Source organism: Sardina pilchardus, chromosome 13, assembly GCF_963854185.1.
Source record: "Sardina pilchardus chromosome 13, fSarPil1.1, whole genome shotgun sequence".
In the NCBI taxonomy this organism is placed as follows: Eukaryota; Metazoa; Chordata; class Actinopteri; order Clupeiformes; family Clupeidae; genus Sardina; species Sardina pilchardus.
This window is the reverse complement of record NC_085006.1, coordinates 3,911,989-3,928,946: the sequence shown is the minus strand read 5'-3', so window position 1 is coordinate 3,928,946 and position 16,958 is coordinate 3,911,989. Positions and strand designations below refer to the sequence as shown.

The 16,958-nt window shown below is 43.1% G+C and overlaps 1 protein-coding gene across 2 annotated transcripts in view; it reads right to left on the bottom strand.

Annotated features, from left to right (window-relative positions):
- nf1a (neurofibromin 1a) overlaps positions 1-16,958 on the bottom strand; it is an 88,177-nt gene that overhangs the window by 43,225 nt on the left and 27,994 nt on the right. For both annotated transcript variants that reach the window (XM_062552168.1, XM_062552169.1), the window contains exons 29-34: positions 16,100-16,235; positions 9,685-9,843; positions 8,915-9,012; positions 8,611-8,757; positions 7,311-7,457; positions 7,048-7,158 (exon numbers count right to left, since the gene is read on the bottom strand). In XM_062552168.1, coding sequence (XP_062408152.1) covers positions 7,048-7,158; positions 7,311-7,457; positions 8,611-8,757; positions 8,915-9,012; positions 9,685-9,843; positions 16,100-16,235 — 798 coding nt within the window. The remainder of the gene's footprint in view (positions 1-7,047; positions 7,159-7,310; positions 7,458-8,610; positions 8,758-8,914; positions 9,013-9,684; positions 9,844-16,099; positions 16,236-16,958) is intronic.

The window sequence follows — 16,958 nt, the reverse complement described above, 5'->3', positions numbered from 1 at the left end:
TTAAAGATGAGTGCCGTCATCCCACTGCTGGTGCTGCTGTTCTCCATGTGTGGAGCTCAGACTCAGAGCACCCAGACTGAAGTTCAGACAGAGAGCCAGAGCACTGGGGCTGCTGCTGTAGTCACCACCACGCTGGACGTCTCTGCTGACCTGAAGGAACTGAGAGAGATGCTGCACAACCTTCACACCACAGTGGTGGAGCTGAGAGTGACCCTGAGCTTCACTCAAAATGAGCTACAGAACACCAAATCACTGCTGTACACAATGGGGGCTGAGAATATTGAGATGAAAGAGAGACTGGTGGCCAGTGAGACTAAAGTGGAGGCTCTGGAGAAGGTGACTGCAGCACAAGACACAGAGCTGACCACTATGAAGATGGAAAATGCAGCACAAGAGGCAGAGGTGACAGCAGTGAAGACCAGACTGGCAGCTACTGAGGCTGATGTAGTGAATCTGGAGAAGGAGATCACAGAGCAACCCAAGGTGGCATTCTCAGCAGCTCTGGGTATTTCAGGAAACATAGCGTCTGGGAATACTGACTTGAACTTGGTCTTCACTACAGTCATCACCAGTGTTGGAAAGGCCTACAGCAGCACAACAGGCTTCTTCACAGCTCCAGTCAGGGGAGTCTACTACTTCAGATTCACTGTCCTGGATAATATCTCTTCACAGTGGAGGCACATCAAGCTGTCTAAGAATGGAGAGCAGGTCATGCGTCTAACAGACTCTAAATCAAGTGGACACACCTATCTGTCCAGTGGTGCTACTCTGCAGCTGGAGGTGGGAGATGTAGTTAACATGGTACTCCCTGCAGGCTACAGGCTCTATGATAATGGTGATAATCACTGCACCTTCAGTGGCTTCCTGCTCTTTGCTCTCTGAAGGGAACACAAGGCTCAACTGCTCATGTTCTCAAATGATGCATCATGTGCTTTATGAAAATGAGCAAATAAACTAATTTCAAACTGTTTCTCTTCAATGTCATTATTGGTAATATTGAGAATTATTGAATCAGATTACCATTCCTTGCATGTGTGCATGTAAAATATACAAAAGAGAGGGATGGCCATCACCACACATACTGTACATACAGTAAGTTCCCGCATATAAGCTGCATTGTGTATAAGCCGCAGGACAGTGTTTTATGCAAGTTAAAAGAAACAAAACCATAACACCATATTAACTGCCCCACTGTATTAACCTCATAGCTGAAGAAATGTTGCAAATTCAATGTACACTGTAAGCCGTGGCTAATAGTCAGGAAATTACGGTAAGTAGAGTGAAGTTAGATGGGGTCAATACATCAAATAAGTCACGAGAAATGCACGCATTAGTGCTATCTGATCACTTCCAATGGACATTTTTCACCTGAGAAGTGATCCAGTGTATTGTCTGATAACGGTCTCTGGCTTTAACAACTAACAACTACAACTGAAGTCTTTCTACTGTAACAAAAACAAAGCAGATTAACTTGTTGTGTCATGCTAACACAGCTTAAAAGCAATAAAATATCTGTGCTTAAGTTATCAAAAGACCTTTTTGAAGATGTCATAGATGTCTAATTGCCTATATAATAAGGCAATAATATTCTTCTAACTCTTAGCTCAGTCCCTGCCTGAACTCAGTGGCTGATAACGTTAAGCCTGATGTGTCTCTGTGTGACATGAAGCGAGTGGGCCGACATAACGGCATGTAGCTCTGCCTGTCTTGCATGGTGGGTGACAGGTTGGATTTTCTCACAACACTGATAACTGGACAAACAGATACGTCCTGGAATAACACACGCGCATTTTCTAAATCTGTTCATGAATGACCACGGACTTTATTTGATATTATACAACATTTCTTACATAATGACAACTGGGGGATATAAATGAAGGTGTCTCAGGAAGAACATTTCATCAAACTACTACTACCACTACCACCACCACCACCACCACTACCACCACTACCACTACCACTACTACAACAACTACTACGACTGCCACTTCTGCTGCTGCTACTACTGCTACTGCTGAGAAACAGAGTGCTCTTAAAGATGAGTGCCGTCATCCCACTGCTGGTGCTGCTGTTCTCCATGTGTGGAGCTCAGACTCAGAGCACCCAGACTGAAGTTCAGACAGAGAGCCAGAGCACTGGGGCTGCTGCTGTGGTCACTACCACGCTGGACGTCTCTGCTGACCTGAAGGAACTCAGAGACATGGTGCATAACCTTGACACCACAGTGGTGGAGCTGAGAGTGACCCTGAGCTTCACTCAAAATGAGCTACAGAACACCAAATCACTGCTGTACACAATGGGGGCTGAGAATATTGAGATGAAAGAGAGACTGGTGGCCAGTGAGACTAAAGTGGAGGCTCTGGAGAAGGTGACTGCAGCACAAGACACAGAGCTGACCACTATGAAGATGGAAAATGCAGCACAAGAGACTGAGATGGCTACTCTGAAGATGGCAAATGCAGCACAAGAGACCAGACTGGCTGCCAGTGAGACTGAGGTGGAGAATCTGAAGATGGCAAATGCAGCACAAGAGATCAGACTGGTGGTCAGTGAGACTAAGGTGGAGGACCTAGAAAGGGTGAATTCAGCACAAGACACAGAGCTGACCACTATGAAGACTGAGGTAATGAAACTGATAAAAGAAAATTCAGCACAAGAGAATGAGATGGCTACTCTGAATATGGCAAATGCAGCTCAAGAGTCAAGACTGTCTGCCAGTGAGACTGAGGTGGAGAACTTGAAGATGGAAACTGCAGCACAAGAGACCAGACTGTCTGCCAGTGAGACTGAGGTGGAGAACCTGAAGATGGAAACTGCAGCACAAGAGGCAGAGCTGATTGCAGTGAAGACCAGACTGGCAGCTACTGAGGCTGATGTAGTGAATCTGGAGAAGGAGATCACAGAGCAACCCAAGGTGGCATTCTCAGCAGCTCTGGGTTCAGGAAACATAGCGTCTGGGAACACTGACTTGAACTTGGTCTTCACTAAAATCATCACCAGCGTTGGAGAGGCCTACAGCAGCACAACAGGCTTCTTCACAGCTCCAGTCAGGGGAGTCTACTACTTCAGATTCACAGTCATGGATAATGTTGCTTCATGGTGGAGGGATATCAAGATGTCTAAGAATGGAGAGCAGGTCATGTATCTAAGTGACTATAAATCAAGTGGACACACCTATCTGTCCAGTGGTGCTACTCTGCAGCTGGAGGTGGGAGATGTAGTTAACATGCGACTCCCTGCAGGCTACAGGCTCTATGATGATACTGATAATCACAGCACCTTCAGTGGCTTCCTGCTCTTTGCTCTCTGAAGGAAACACACATCTCAACTGGTCATCTTCTCAAATGATGCATCATGTGCTTTATGAAAATGAGCAAATAAACTCCTTTTAAACTGCTGCTACTCTTCAGTGTCATTATTGGTAATATTGAAAATTGTTGAGTCAGATTACCATTTCCTTGCATGTGTGCATGTAAAATATACACAAGAGAGGGATGGGCATCACCACACATACTGTACATAAGTAGAGTTAATTTAGATGGGGTCAATAAATCAATTAAGTAACGAGAAATGCCACATATTAGGGCTATCTGATCACTGCTAATGGACATTTTTAACCTGGGAAGTGATCAAGTGTATTGTCTGATAACGGTCTCTGGTTTTAACAACTAACAACTACAACTGAAGTCTTTCTACTGTAACAAAAACAAAGCAGATTAACTTGTTGTGTCATGCTAACACAGCTTAAAAGCAATAAAATATCTGTGCCTTAAGTTATCAAAAGACCTTTTTGAAGATGTCATAGATGTCTAATTGCCTATATAATAAGGCAATAATATTCTTTAAACTCTTAGCTCAGTCCCTGCCTGAACTCAGTGGCTGATAACGTTAAGCCTGATGTGTCTCTGTGTGACATGAAGCGAGTGGGCCGACATAACGGCATGTAGCTCTGCCTGTCTTGCATGGTGGGTGACAGGTTGGATTTTCTCACAACACTGATAACTGGACAAACAGATACGTCCTGGAATAACACACACGCGCATTTTCTAAATCTGTTCATGAATGACCACGGACTTTATTTGATATTATACAACATTTCTTACATAATGACAACTGGGGGATATAAATGAAGGTGTCTCAGGAAGAACACTTCAGCAAACTACTACTACCACTACCACCACCACCACCACCACTACCACCACTACCACTACCACTACTACAACAACTACTACGACTGCCACTTCTGCTGCTGCTACTACTGCTACTGCTGAGAAACAGAGTGCTCTTAAAGATGAGTGCCGTCATCCCACTGCTGGTGCTGCTGTTCTCCATGTGTGGAGCTCAGACTCAGAGCACCCAGACTGAAGTTCAGACAGAGAGCCAGAGCACTGGGGCTGCTGCTGTGGTCACTACCACGCTGGACGTCTCTGCTGACCTGAAGGAACTCAGAGACATGGTGCATAACCTTGACACCACAGTGGTGGAGCTGAGAGTGACCCTGAGCTTCACTCAAAATGAGCTACAGAACACCAAATCACTGCTGTACACAATGGGGGCTGAGAATATTGAGATGAAAGAGAGACTGGTGGCCAGTGAGACTAAAGTGGAGGCTCTGGAGAAGGTGACTGCAGCACAAGACACAGAGCTGACCACTATGAAGATGGAAAATGCAGCACAAGAGACTGAGATGGCTACTCTGAAGATGGCAAATGCAGCACAAGAGACCAGACTGGCTGCCAGTGAGACTGAGGTGGAGAATCTGAAGATGGCAAATGCAGCACAAGAGATCAGACTGGTGGTCAGTGAGACTAAGGTGGAGGACCTAGAAAGGGTGAATTCAGCACAAGACACAGAGCTGACCACTATGAAGACTGAGGTAATGAAACTGATAAAAGAAAATTCAGCACAAGAGAATGAGATGGCTACTCTGAATATGGCAAATGCAGCTCAAGAGTCAAGACTGTCTGCCAGTGAGACTGAGGTGGAGAACTTGAAGATGGAAACTGCAGCACAAGAGGCAGAGCTGACAGCAGTGAAGACCAGACTGGCAGCTACTGAGACTGATGTAGTGAATCTGAAGGAGATTACAGAGCAACCCAAGGTGGCATTCTCAGCAGCTCTGACTAACTCAGGAAACATAGCGTCTGGGAACACTGACTTGAACTTGGTCTTCACTAAAATCATCACCAGCGTTGGAGAGGCCTACAGCAGCACGACAGGCTTCTTCACAGCTCCAGTAAGTGGAGTCTACTACTTCAGATTCACAGTCATGGATACAATTGTTTCAGTGTGGAGGCGTATCAAGCTGTTTAAGAATGGAGAGCAGATCATGTGTCTAATAGACCAAAAAACAAGTGGACACACCTATCTGTCTGGTGGTGCTACTCTGCAGCTGGAGAAGGGAGATGTAGTTAACATGCGACTCCCTGCAGGCTACAGGCTCTATGATGATGCTGATAATCACAACACCTTCAGTGGCTTCCTGCTGTTTCCTCTCTGAAGGAAACACACTGATCAATGGTTTATGTGGTCAAATGATGCATCATGTGCTTTATGAAAATGAGCAAATAAACTCCTTTTAAACTGCTGCTACTCTTTAGTGTCATCATTGATAATATTGAGAACTGTTGAGTCAGATTACCATTTCCTTGCATGTGTGCATGTAAAATATACACAAGAGAGGGATGGCCATCACCACACATACTGTAATTTTGAACTCCAAATGGACAAACTGGATAACAAGACAAGCTCTCACATTCCTTCATTTGTTTTGCTAACTTGCCAGGACACAAGTGGCAAGTCACCTTTGTCTTCAAATAGAAAATACAGTCTCCAACATGCATTTTCATTTTGCACTTATGTTGCCAGTTATGTACAGTGTATGTAGGCAATAGGCATTTCTAGCACAGAAGGGAAATGCAGTTCAGTTTAAAAAGAGCCCAACCTGTTGAATTTGCTGTACTACTTTCACTGGTTACAGAAAATGATGGTGAGTAGTGTAATACATACGTATTCAAAAAGGCCTATGTGCTACTGAACACAAAAAGCCATTGTGAGACACTGAGCATGTACAGTAGTGTGTGAAGGTTGGTACATATATGTTCCAAAAACAGCTGCATGAGTTTAATTCCAACCTGTTGTGGAAATGTGTCTTTATTAGTATTACAGCTTAAAATGAGTACACAGGAGGAGAAAATGTCAAGACTGTTCTCTCAGTAGAGAAGGGCCATCTGAACACAGCAAGTGTTTGCGGTCAGAGACACTAACCAGCAGTCTGTCAGTCTGTTATTTTCGCTAATATCTCAGGTTTTGATAGTTGCTTTGCTGATTGGTGCCATCTGAAGAATATGGCAGCTGCGCACTGTTATTGGGGCTATGACCCAGAGAGTTTCACAGGAATATTTGGTTAACAAAGAAACTAAGCAAAGCAAGAGGGAAAAAAGGTAATCTGAAGATTCCTGAAAAGTTTCCATGACGACATCCAAAAACGCTTTGTAAGATGAACTGATGTCACATCCCTGATTGGTTTGCCAAGACATCAGCTGCTCTAGCCTCAGATTTTGTGTAGCTCTCGGGCAGATCTCAAATTAGGCGAGATGTTCATTCACTCTACTGCTCAGTGTTGCATTGGCTTACAGACCTCAACGACTACTTCTGTCCAGCGTGTTTCCTTGGATCAACGTTTTTGATGCTAATTTGGTCTTGAAGTAAACTGGTTGATGTCAGTTTTTCCACCGCAGCAGTTTGTTTTGTGTTGTTTTGTTACAGTTGATTGCTTTGATGCTGATTAATTTGCCAGATCTACTTCATAGGAGACCAAATATACAGAATTGGGGATACGTTTTCAATAATATGCCTTGTAGTTTCTATTTTGTAACAAAATAGTTTTGATGCATTTGTGCCCACCTCTGATTGTAATGGCTGCTGAATTCTGATTGGCCATTGGCAGCCATTATTTGTGTGAGCCACATGAAATTTGAGGAGACATGAGTGAATGTGGCCAAGTGTGAACTTCCCAAATTTCTAAATGTTTCACATAAAGCTTACCTCCGTGCCACGTAGTAGAACACAGGGTTCCCACTCTTTGAGGTCCCAGCTTGGTAAAAAATGTTGAGGGTCTTTAAGGCTTTGAACTCCTCCTTTTCATGAACTTGATGCCTATGGACATATCAAAGACTACTCAGACACTATATGCGACAACTTGAATTAATTATGTTGGGACATGATTATTACATAGACATGATGATTATCACATAATTACATAGTTAATAAATGGTGTAAAATACTTCAACACAGCCTAGTCAATTTACCTGGTCATAAACTCCTCAAACTTGGAGCTAGTGAGGTTAAGGCTGGACCAGTGAGTATCAGCCACAGGCTTGTGTTCTGGAGGGCCTAGGTAGGCCAGGAGTGTCGCCATTTTGTCAAAGGGCCTCCGACCAACTGCTTTGTGATCTCTGTAAAGGACAAAGAGACTCTTTCATTAGAGTGATTTTCCAGATATTCACCGACTTCTGTGTGGATTAGAAGCTGCACATCCTATTCTCTAAAAGCAAAAGAAACTGTTGAGCGCTTGCTTAATTTATTTTTAAAGTAGATGGATAAAAGTCCAAGGCCAAGTTGTCTGGTTCCTGTCTGTCTGACAGGAACCCCCCATAGCTCCTTGAAAAAAGAAAATGAATACAACACACTGGTATATTTGGGTCATTTCAGCATCTTCGGTAATGTACCTTGGTTGATGTATTTGATATCAACAAACAATATACCTTATCTTTACAGACAGATAATGTGAAGTTTCAGTATCTGAGAATTATTTTTCTTTTTCTCATATATACTGTAAAAAGTAACAATAAAGATACAGAGAAAAAGCTTATCTGCATTGCTTCCTGTACCAGTAGAGCTTCACATGCCTCAGAGATCATTGTTGCTGAAGAGACAACCTCTCTCAGGGCCAGATGTAAGATGAGCATTTTTGCACCCACACAAGGCGCATTTGTTTTGCAACGTGCCCATAAAAACATGGCCACGTTGGTATGTTCAGAGGCCACACTATGTATGGAATGAAATTATTGAAAAAAACTTGTGTATGCCTGTAGATTATAGTTTGTACTCGTAGAAATGTTTTGTACTTGTAAAAATATTTTCGTACATGAAAAATAATTTTGTACTCGTAAAAAAAATTTGCGTTCATGAAAAATCATTTTGTCCTTGGGTAGAACCGCAGACTGCCTGTTGTAGGAGCTGAGAATGGCAATATATGCGCTTTTCCGTGTCATGCATACTGTATTCATTCATAGGAGGGTCAGGGAAAAGTGGGAATTTTGAATAAAAAGATGGGAAGAGAAGTGTAAAATACAGCTAATTAGGCACTCCCCTGTATATGTGAAAACGGCCCATGAAAGTGCTCTTCTGTTTTGCAGTGAAATAGTTATGGGTTAGGTTATAGGTTTAAATGAGTCAGTATTTAACATAACCTGCATGGACTGTTAAATGAACTGAGCCAGTAGGACCAAACACTAAAAAATAGACAAAAACCTTCACATATTATGTATTCAGAAGTATTGCAGCTATGGTCACTGCATGACATGTCACAAAATCAACCAAACTGACCTGCTGCTTGAAAGGTATTGGCCAATTCGCTCCTGATTGTTCCAGAGGAGGCGGTGCAAGGCAAGGACATTCCCATCACTAATGAAAGACAGGCTGTGATTGATTGAGTCACTAGGGGGTGAGTCTGAGGCAATGTCCAGGAAGAACCTACGGAACAGACATTAGAAAATCAACAAGGTGCCTCAAGGTCTACCTGCATCCACAGAGTGTTACAGCAACACAGGGGAAATTGCAGCTGTTTTGACCCGAATATAACTCTGCAGATCTATGCATTCAGCCACAAAGCTACAGTGGGAAAACATACCGTCTAGCTGCATCAAAGTTGCTCTTCACAAAGTCATTAAAAGGCCTCATGTGCTCCTCTTTAGTGAATAGGACATGGTTGGCGATGCTCTGTAATATCTGCAAAATAAGGGGAAAAAGAAGTGATGGCATGAAGACCAACAGAAATCTCTCAAGTGAGCGAGCTTCATATCTCTTATTCTGATGCTCCGCACTGCTCCACACAACAGGGCATTGGAAGACGGGTTTGATGCTCATTGAGCTCAATGCAAATCAAACTGGAAAGGCCTACTGGAAAAAGCACCATGCCAATCTCTAGCTATGGTGAAGGGTATGTGATGATGTGGGGCTATTTTAATTCCAAAGGCCAAGGGAACATTAATTATATTAAATGCATAATGTCCTGGATCCATGAAATAGCTGGCCTTTAAAAATAAAAATCTGCCTGCCCTTATGTTAACCCTATGTGTTAAATTCCCATAGGGTTACAAAGGGGATCAAATACTTCCTTCCCTTAGCATTTAAGGAAAACATTTATTTATTTCCGATACATTCTTCAATCACAAAGAAAATTGGTGTCCTTGGTGGTTTGATTTTTACTCATTGTTTTGAATTAAGGCATTAAGATCAATTGTCAAATGATGATTTTATATTCCTGTTTTAGCGTGGTATCAAATACATGTGCTCCGCACTGTAGAGTCTTTATTGTCCTTTAAGGATATTCTTTGTCACACATGTAATTCATATTCCACCAAAAGACAGCCCAAAAAGACATGCACATCTATACTTTACCTTCGACATAAGCTTGAGCCCCCGTTCTATCCTGGGGGGAGGTTTCTTGTCCAGGATGCCGGCCTCGTACGGGGACACGATGGCAGGGTTGATGAAGCGCAGGAACATGGCACTACCCACCGCACCAATGCTGTTCTGAGGGAAACGCTGGCTCACCACCTGTATGGGGGCAGGGGACCAGAGGGCACAAGAGGGGAGTAGGTGGGGCATTGGGGGGCATGTTGAGATGAGTTAGAGTAAGGGGCAGGGCGGTAGTCAGGCCATAGGGTTCCCATAGTGGGGTGGAAGAGAATGGGAGAGCAGTACAGAGTGGAGGTATCAGGAAGGAGCCAGAATAGACAAGCAACAGGATAGAGAAGGGGGGAGAGGGGGAGATGGGGAGATGGGTAAAAGGTGGAAAGGGAACAAGGTGGTCAGCAAACAGAGCACCTACTGTACACACACTGTACACATGTCTCCAGTCCATCAACTATCCACCTTCCTCTAAACCAGCCAACAGCCCCAAAGAAAAACGGAAAACACAATACCAACCATAGAGAACAGAAAAGAACCATGTAAAACAACCAAAAAGAAGAAACCCGAAAGCCACAGAACCATAACCAAACAAACAAAAAAGGGAAATGGGTTGAGTCCTACTGTTGAGCACAAATGCAAAAGACTGTTCAAATGAAAACATTATGAGCATGAACACAAAGCGAGTCAACCATGGGTTAGAGGGGACACTGCAGTTTGGACACACACACACACACACACACCACACACACCACACACACCACACACACCACACACACCACACACACCACACACACCACACACACCACACACACCACACACACCACACACACCACACACACCCCACACACACCACACACACCACACACACCACACACACCACACACACCACACACACACACACACACACACACACACACACACACACACACAAACACACTAGGACACACACACACACACACACACACACACACACACACACACACACACACACACACACACACACACACAAAATTAAAATAAATATGTTTGATTCATAACGTAAAATAACTTGCTTTTTTCAATAAATTTTCCATTTAGCCTAACAGTAATGAACTATACGGTAAGACTAGTAGTCCAAGTACACCATCCTATCATGTTATTTACAATCTCAAGGACAGCCAGTATGATTCCTATCCACTAAAGGCACTTTGAGTCCATTCAGAATTCTTTGAAGCGTGGTGCTATCCAGTGAACCAGTGCATTTCACCGGTTTTGAAGGGAACCAAGGACGCATCATCAGCAAAGGGTGTTATGTGGATAACTGAACTATAGAGTGACATGACATGTCTACTCTGGTTCACAAGGGAAAACTTCCAAATAAAAATGTGCCAGTTCCAAAGCCACTTTTCAGGTTCTGAAATGACTTCTCTTGTGCTGTTCAACATCTGGCACATGAACCAGAATGAAGTCACTTTTCTGTGGGTGGAAAAGGCCTCTTGTGTTGAGTTTTACTAGTTATATTGGGTAAATGAACCATTTTAATACTGTGCACCATTGTAATGTGACAATAACAGCTCTTTGTATTGGCAATATACACGGAGACAAAATGAATTTGTCAATCATACAGGTGAACTGGTAAAGCAGTTTTGGTCACCCCAGGATTAATCGGGTTTAGTCACCAGATGTATTATATTAAAAATATATGTGCATGTGTCGCAATTCCTGTTTCCAAATTATTTGTAATGCACAGGAAAAAATCAGCCTGTTTCAGAGCATTAGAATTGCTTTTCAAGACTGAGCAAAAATGCTGGATGAGACAAAAACATACCAATTCATCTTATCGTTACATAAGCAAAAGTTTTATGTAAAAACTGGAGGCCTGGCTATAACCAGAAACCAAAGAGTATTCCACACAAGACAGATAAGGAACACTTCCTAGAATGGCATAGGTGCATTACCTGCTCACCATAACGCTACAGTCAAGAAACAGCATTAGAAATTGCTACGTGTATGCTAGGCTAAAAGGCTCTGCCTCAATAGAACTGCAGTTGTATAAATTCTAGTATTAAAAATTGCACTATTTTTGCTAGTATCAACTCACAACATTGATTGTCACAGCATTACCGGTACATTACAGGGGAGAATCTACACAGTAAGCATAAAAATCAGATATTTTCCCATTTTCCCAAGATTTAAATAATTACGCATCTTATTTGGTAAATATACTTCTTGCTACTTTAGTGTATTTCTTTTAAAGTAACCTTTCAACTACTGGACCCAAAATTATCTTGATGTTTTGGCAGAACACTTCAGATTGTGATAATATTTTTTAGACACATCACCCAGCCCCAGGTCTAGTAGAGTTAATACTGGAACACCTGTTATATCATATGGAACACATTTACAGGTAAATCATTATTATTGAACAGAATGACAATGTGAGAAAGAAAGAAAGAAAGAAAGAGATTATGAGAGAGAGAAAGAAAGAGAGAGAGATTATGAGAGAGAAAGAGAACTTTTGCAAAAAGGAGTGATGAGTTGGTAATGAAGGGGTTAGAGATGTGCAGAACCCCTGTCCAGTGCCCGCATGCAGACGCAAACTCATCCACTCCACACTCACCAAACACAAATAAACCACAATATTAAATACAAGACAGTATTCTGAGTGACTCCAGTACAATGCTGGACAATTCACAGATAACTAGTATCAGTATGTTCTTTGCCTCACTTCAGTGAGAAACCCCAAACAGCTACTTCAGAATACTGTAGGATATACATACAAGCACAATCATGGTGATCGCTGTGAGCTGGTTATGACAAACACACGTTTTGAGTACTCTCACGGAGCACAATGCCATGGGCAAGCGGCAAGCTAGTATGTTTGTGGGAGGCAAGACACACCCCAGAGAGCACATGCATCCTAACCCAACTAGCCACCCTTACCACTGCCTGCTGTCTTTACAAACACCATCAAACAGTCCACGAGGATGCACCAATATAGCAGTTTAGTGCCAAATAGAAATGTGAATTTTAATAACACATTTTATGGGCAGCCTATGAGCACTCAATGTTTAGGTTATAAGGACACAACATTTGCAAATCTGCAAGCAAATCTGCAAATATGTATAGCAGTGCTTTAAATATCAGGAAGCATGGATAGGTGAGCCAAACTCCTCTCCGATCTACATGGAGGTTGACTCTGCATTTGAGATGCTCTATCTCGGCATCATAGCTTCATGTACTTGCACTACTGCAAAAGGGTTACATTGGTGCATCCTGGCCTGTAAGGTAACAAAAAAAGAGGACCTAGCGTAAAATCAACACTTGAGAATCTGCCAGGACGGTCACCCCCGTTGTCCAGACAGGAGCAGAGATGGACATGAAGTAGCCCAGGAAGACCAGAGCACCCGACAGCACTGATTTCCTTTGGTTAGAGTGTTAAGTGAGAAATGGAATAAAAAATATGGAGCTGGGAAGCTTGGAGTTAGTACAATGAATCCCCAGGACATTGTACACAGACTTTTGGGGCATGGATGCATTTCTGCGAGAACAGCATAAAACAACAGCACTCCACCAAACCAAGAGAGAATTTCTTGTTTTTTTTTCCCCCAGGGGGAACAAAATGCAAAAAAGACTTGCTTTTTTTGCTTCACGGAACTTAAAAAAAAAGGAAAGTGGCAAGAAAAGGTTCTCACAAACTTACTGATTTTTTGTTTTCCTTTTTCTCTTTAACTCTGGCTTTATTCAGTAGAGAGTGGCAAGTAGCCTACAGAATAGAGATGAGCACAAACAGGTCACAGCACCGGCTTCACAAAGGAGACACACACACACACGCACGCGCACACACACACGCACACACACACCTGCATAGACCACATACACGCCTGCATTGCAAACTCACTAACACATGCTGACAATGGAAGAGAAGCAAAACTCTACGTCCTGCAGGACACAAACTCACAAACAAACACGCATATACGTGCACACACGCACACACATACATACGTACATACACACATACTGTACACACACACTAACAAACTAGTCAGACTGTGGTAGTGGTTTGCCATTCGTTCATTCTAATTAGTGGCCTTTTCATATGATCCTCCAGCAACACAATGACGATAGGACTGACAAAGACCAAAGGCCTCAAAGAGGCGACTCAATCTCCATTCCTTAATGTGGCTAACAACAGGCCGAGGTGTGTGTCCTTGAGCCTGGTCATTGTGCCACCTCGGAACAAATACCTCTCTCTAATCCCATAATCTATGATGTGCACCCTTGTCAAGTCCCAGATGAGGACGGACACTAAAGCGATGCAGATGGTTAAAAGGTATTCACCTGACGTGAAGATGACACAATAGAGTGACTGTGCTTGAGTGTCAGTAGAGCTGGAGACCATTTAGCTGTGACACTTTTTAGGGGGGGGGGGGGGGTTAGAAAAGACAAATCTGAGGGGGGTTAGAGTGAGTGAAAGAAAAGGCTGGTGATTAATAAAGGAAAGAAGCCATAACCCTATGATGTACCATGGAGGCCAAGTAGACCAATTCGTTTAAAATACCTCTAAAATACAAATATGCATTAATGACTCTAATATTCTCTTTCTTTGCTTGTTCTATGCATTAGTTTGACCTCTTGTACTTGTATGGAAGCTCAACCTTACCACACCTTTATCTGTGTAAAAGTGAGAACAGCACTGAATGTGAACCACCGAATGTGGTTTATAAGCATGTGAGCATAGAATTAGGATGAGAGTGTCTGAACAGTGCCTCATTTTAAAAGGGAGATCTTAGTCTCCGCCAAGGAGGTTATGTTTCATCGGGGTTTGTTTGTTTGTCTGTTTGTTTGTTTGTTTGTCTGTCTGTTTGTTTGTCTGAATTGACTATGACATTTTCAGGATAGGTCTGAGGTGACCCAAGGAAGAAACAATTACATTTTGGGAGTGATCTGGATCACCGTCTGGATCCAGGAGGCGGTTACTGTATGTTTTCGCTTGGCGGAGGTCTGCACTTTCAGAGTGCTTTTCTAGTTTAGTTTCGATTGATTTGCTGAGTACAGCAAGAGAGCAAGAAAGAGATTAAACAGAAACCAGAAACCACGAAAAAAGTTGGGACATCAAAAAAATGGGACATCCAAAAATTTGCCATGCAAATGTGTTGGGCAGGAAGCCAGTGCAGAGTTCCTCCTGCCTCATGCCTGGCTAGAATGCAGCCTGCTGTCTGAATGTCACATCGCACGCATCTGCACACAGACGCCTTTGTACAAATCTAAAGCCAAAACCAGGCACGCATACACCGTGAAACTACAGAAGGCCGAACCCATTATTTGAATAATATGCATCTATTTTGTCTTTGAAGAATTGCCTTCTCTGGGACCCATTTCATGGAAAAGAGGGGAATGTGTGGGATGGTTGGTTGAAGTAAGCTAAACGTTCTGCATGATAAGACAACCAACCCACGACACATTTCTAAATATAAGCTGAGACTTTTCCTGAGTGTGATGCGTCATCAAATTTTCCATACATGGACACAAACAAACAAACACAAGCAGCCAACATATTACAGGACACACTATGACACACAGCAACATTCCCATCACACACTCACTCATTTGCCCAGCAGCTTTACAACAAAAGTCACAAGTCAAATCCGAAGGACCGTGTGGAGTGGATGAAAGAAGCAACAAAACAAGAGACTGTTCTACAAGGCATAAAAGCATTCAGATCAAAAGAAATGAAGGCAAACAAACAAATAAGTGATCAGCTTAATACAACTATTCCAGCCTTTGAGCCAGTTTGGTATGAAGGATGAGTCGAAAGCTAAATTGGAACATAGTAGTAACCAGTCTGTGTGTGTGTGTGTGTGTGTGTGTGTGTGTGTGTGTATGTGTGTATGTGTGTGTGTGTGTGTGTGTGTGTATGTGTGTATGTGTGTATGTGTGTGTATGTGTGTATGTATGTGTGTATGTATGTGTGTGTATGTGTGTGTGTGTGTGTGTGTGTGTGTGTGTGTGTGTGTGTGTGTGTGTGTGTGTGTGTGTGTGTGTGTGTGTGTGTGTGTGTGTGTGTGTGTGTGTGTGTGTGTGTGTACACTTGAAATAAGGATGAAAAAAATGCAGTGAGCAGAAAGCAGCATGTGTGTTTCCTCAGTGAATGTAAATCTCCAGTAAGCAGCGCGGCTGGCTCAAGGTGTCGGTGAGGGTGAGGGTGAGCGTGCGGTGGGGGAGGGCAGCATGTACTCGGGCCTACTCAGCTGAAGCAGTGGCACACGTTACACAAGAAAGACTCCTCTAAAGGCACGGTGCCCGTCATCAGCACCCCACCCCCACCCACACGGGCGCAATGAGAGGATGCCATGTAGTGGTGAGGCTCAAGCGCCTGTCTAGAGTGGAGGGTGGCATGAGTCCGTCGTGCTGGCAGTACCTGATAGAGGCAGTGGCAGACACTGCGCAGCTGGGGAGGAAACTCGCTGGAGGAGTTGATGATGGCTAGGAAGAAGCGGTCTGTGATCTGCAGCAGGTTCTTCTGGTTCTCCTCTAGGTTCTCCATTGGTTCTAGTCTAGAACACACATGTAATGCGAGAATCAGTAACATCTACTTTCAACTGACTGACGCTCCTGCTAAATACACTACAATCATGCAATACGTGGCCTTGCATGCAATACTGTGCAGTAGTTGAAATATGTAGACACTGATGTGCTTGATGTTAATTATGCCACCTCTGGATCACACTAACTGGTTAGCAAGAGGCAGTATACAATTTAGATACATTCAGATTCAACCTGAAATTCTGGGTTAAGTGCAAAAACGCATGATTTGTAGGCATAGGACAGAGCCTGCTTCTCTGTTTAATTATTGCAATCAGTGTCATTTGTAGCATTAGCCTTGTAAAGGTAGATTTTAAGGCGGGGATCACATTAGCCAGCGGCAAGCGGCAGCGGCAAGCATAACGCAACGATCAGACCAGAATAATAATCCAAAACATTCCATCTCGTTTGTAAATTACGCTGTGGTCAACATTGTTACTGTAACTAGACAACCTTTGTGTTACGTTCTTAGACGAATCTGATTGGTCAAAATACCTGAACATTCTAAAACTGACATTGATGAGCCGAGCGTTGCGCTTGAAAGTTGAACCAAGTTCAATGCCCAATTTGCTCAACACTAGCATTACGCCAGCGGTGTCGCCGGTCTGCTATAGAGAACAATAGGAAACCTGCCACTTGCCGCTGGCTAATGTGATCCCTGCCTAAGTCTTTAAAATAAAAAAATAACATCTGAT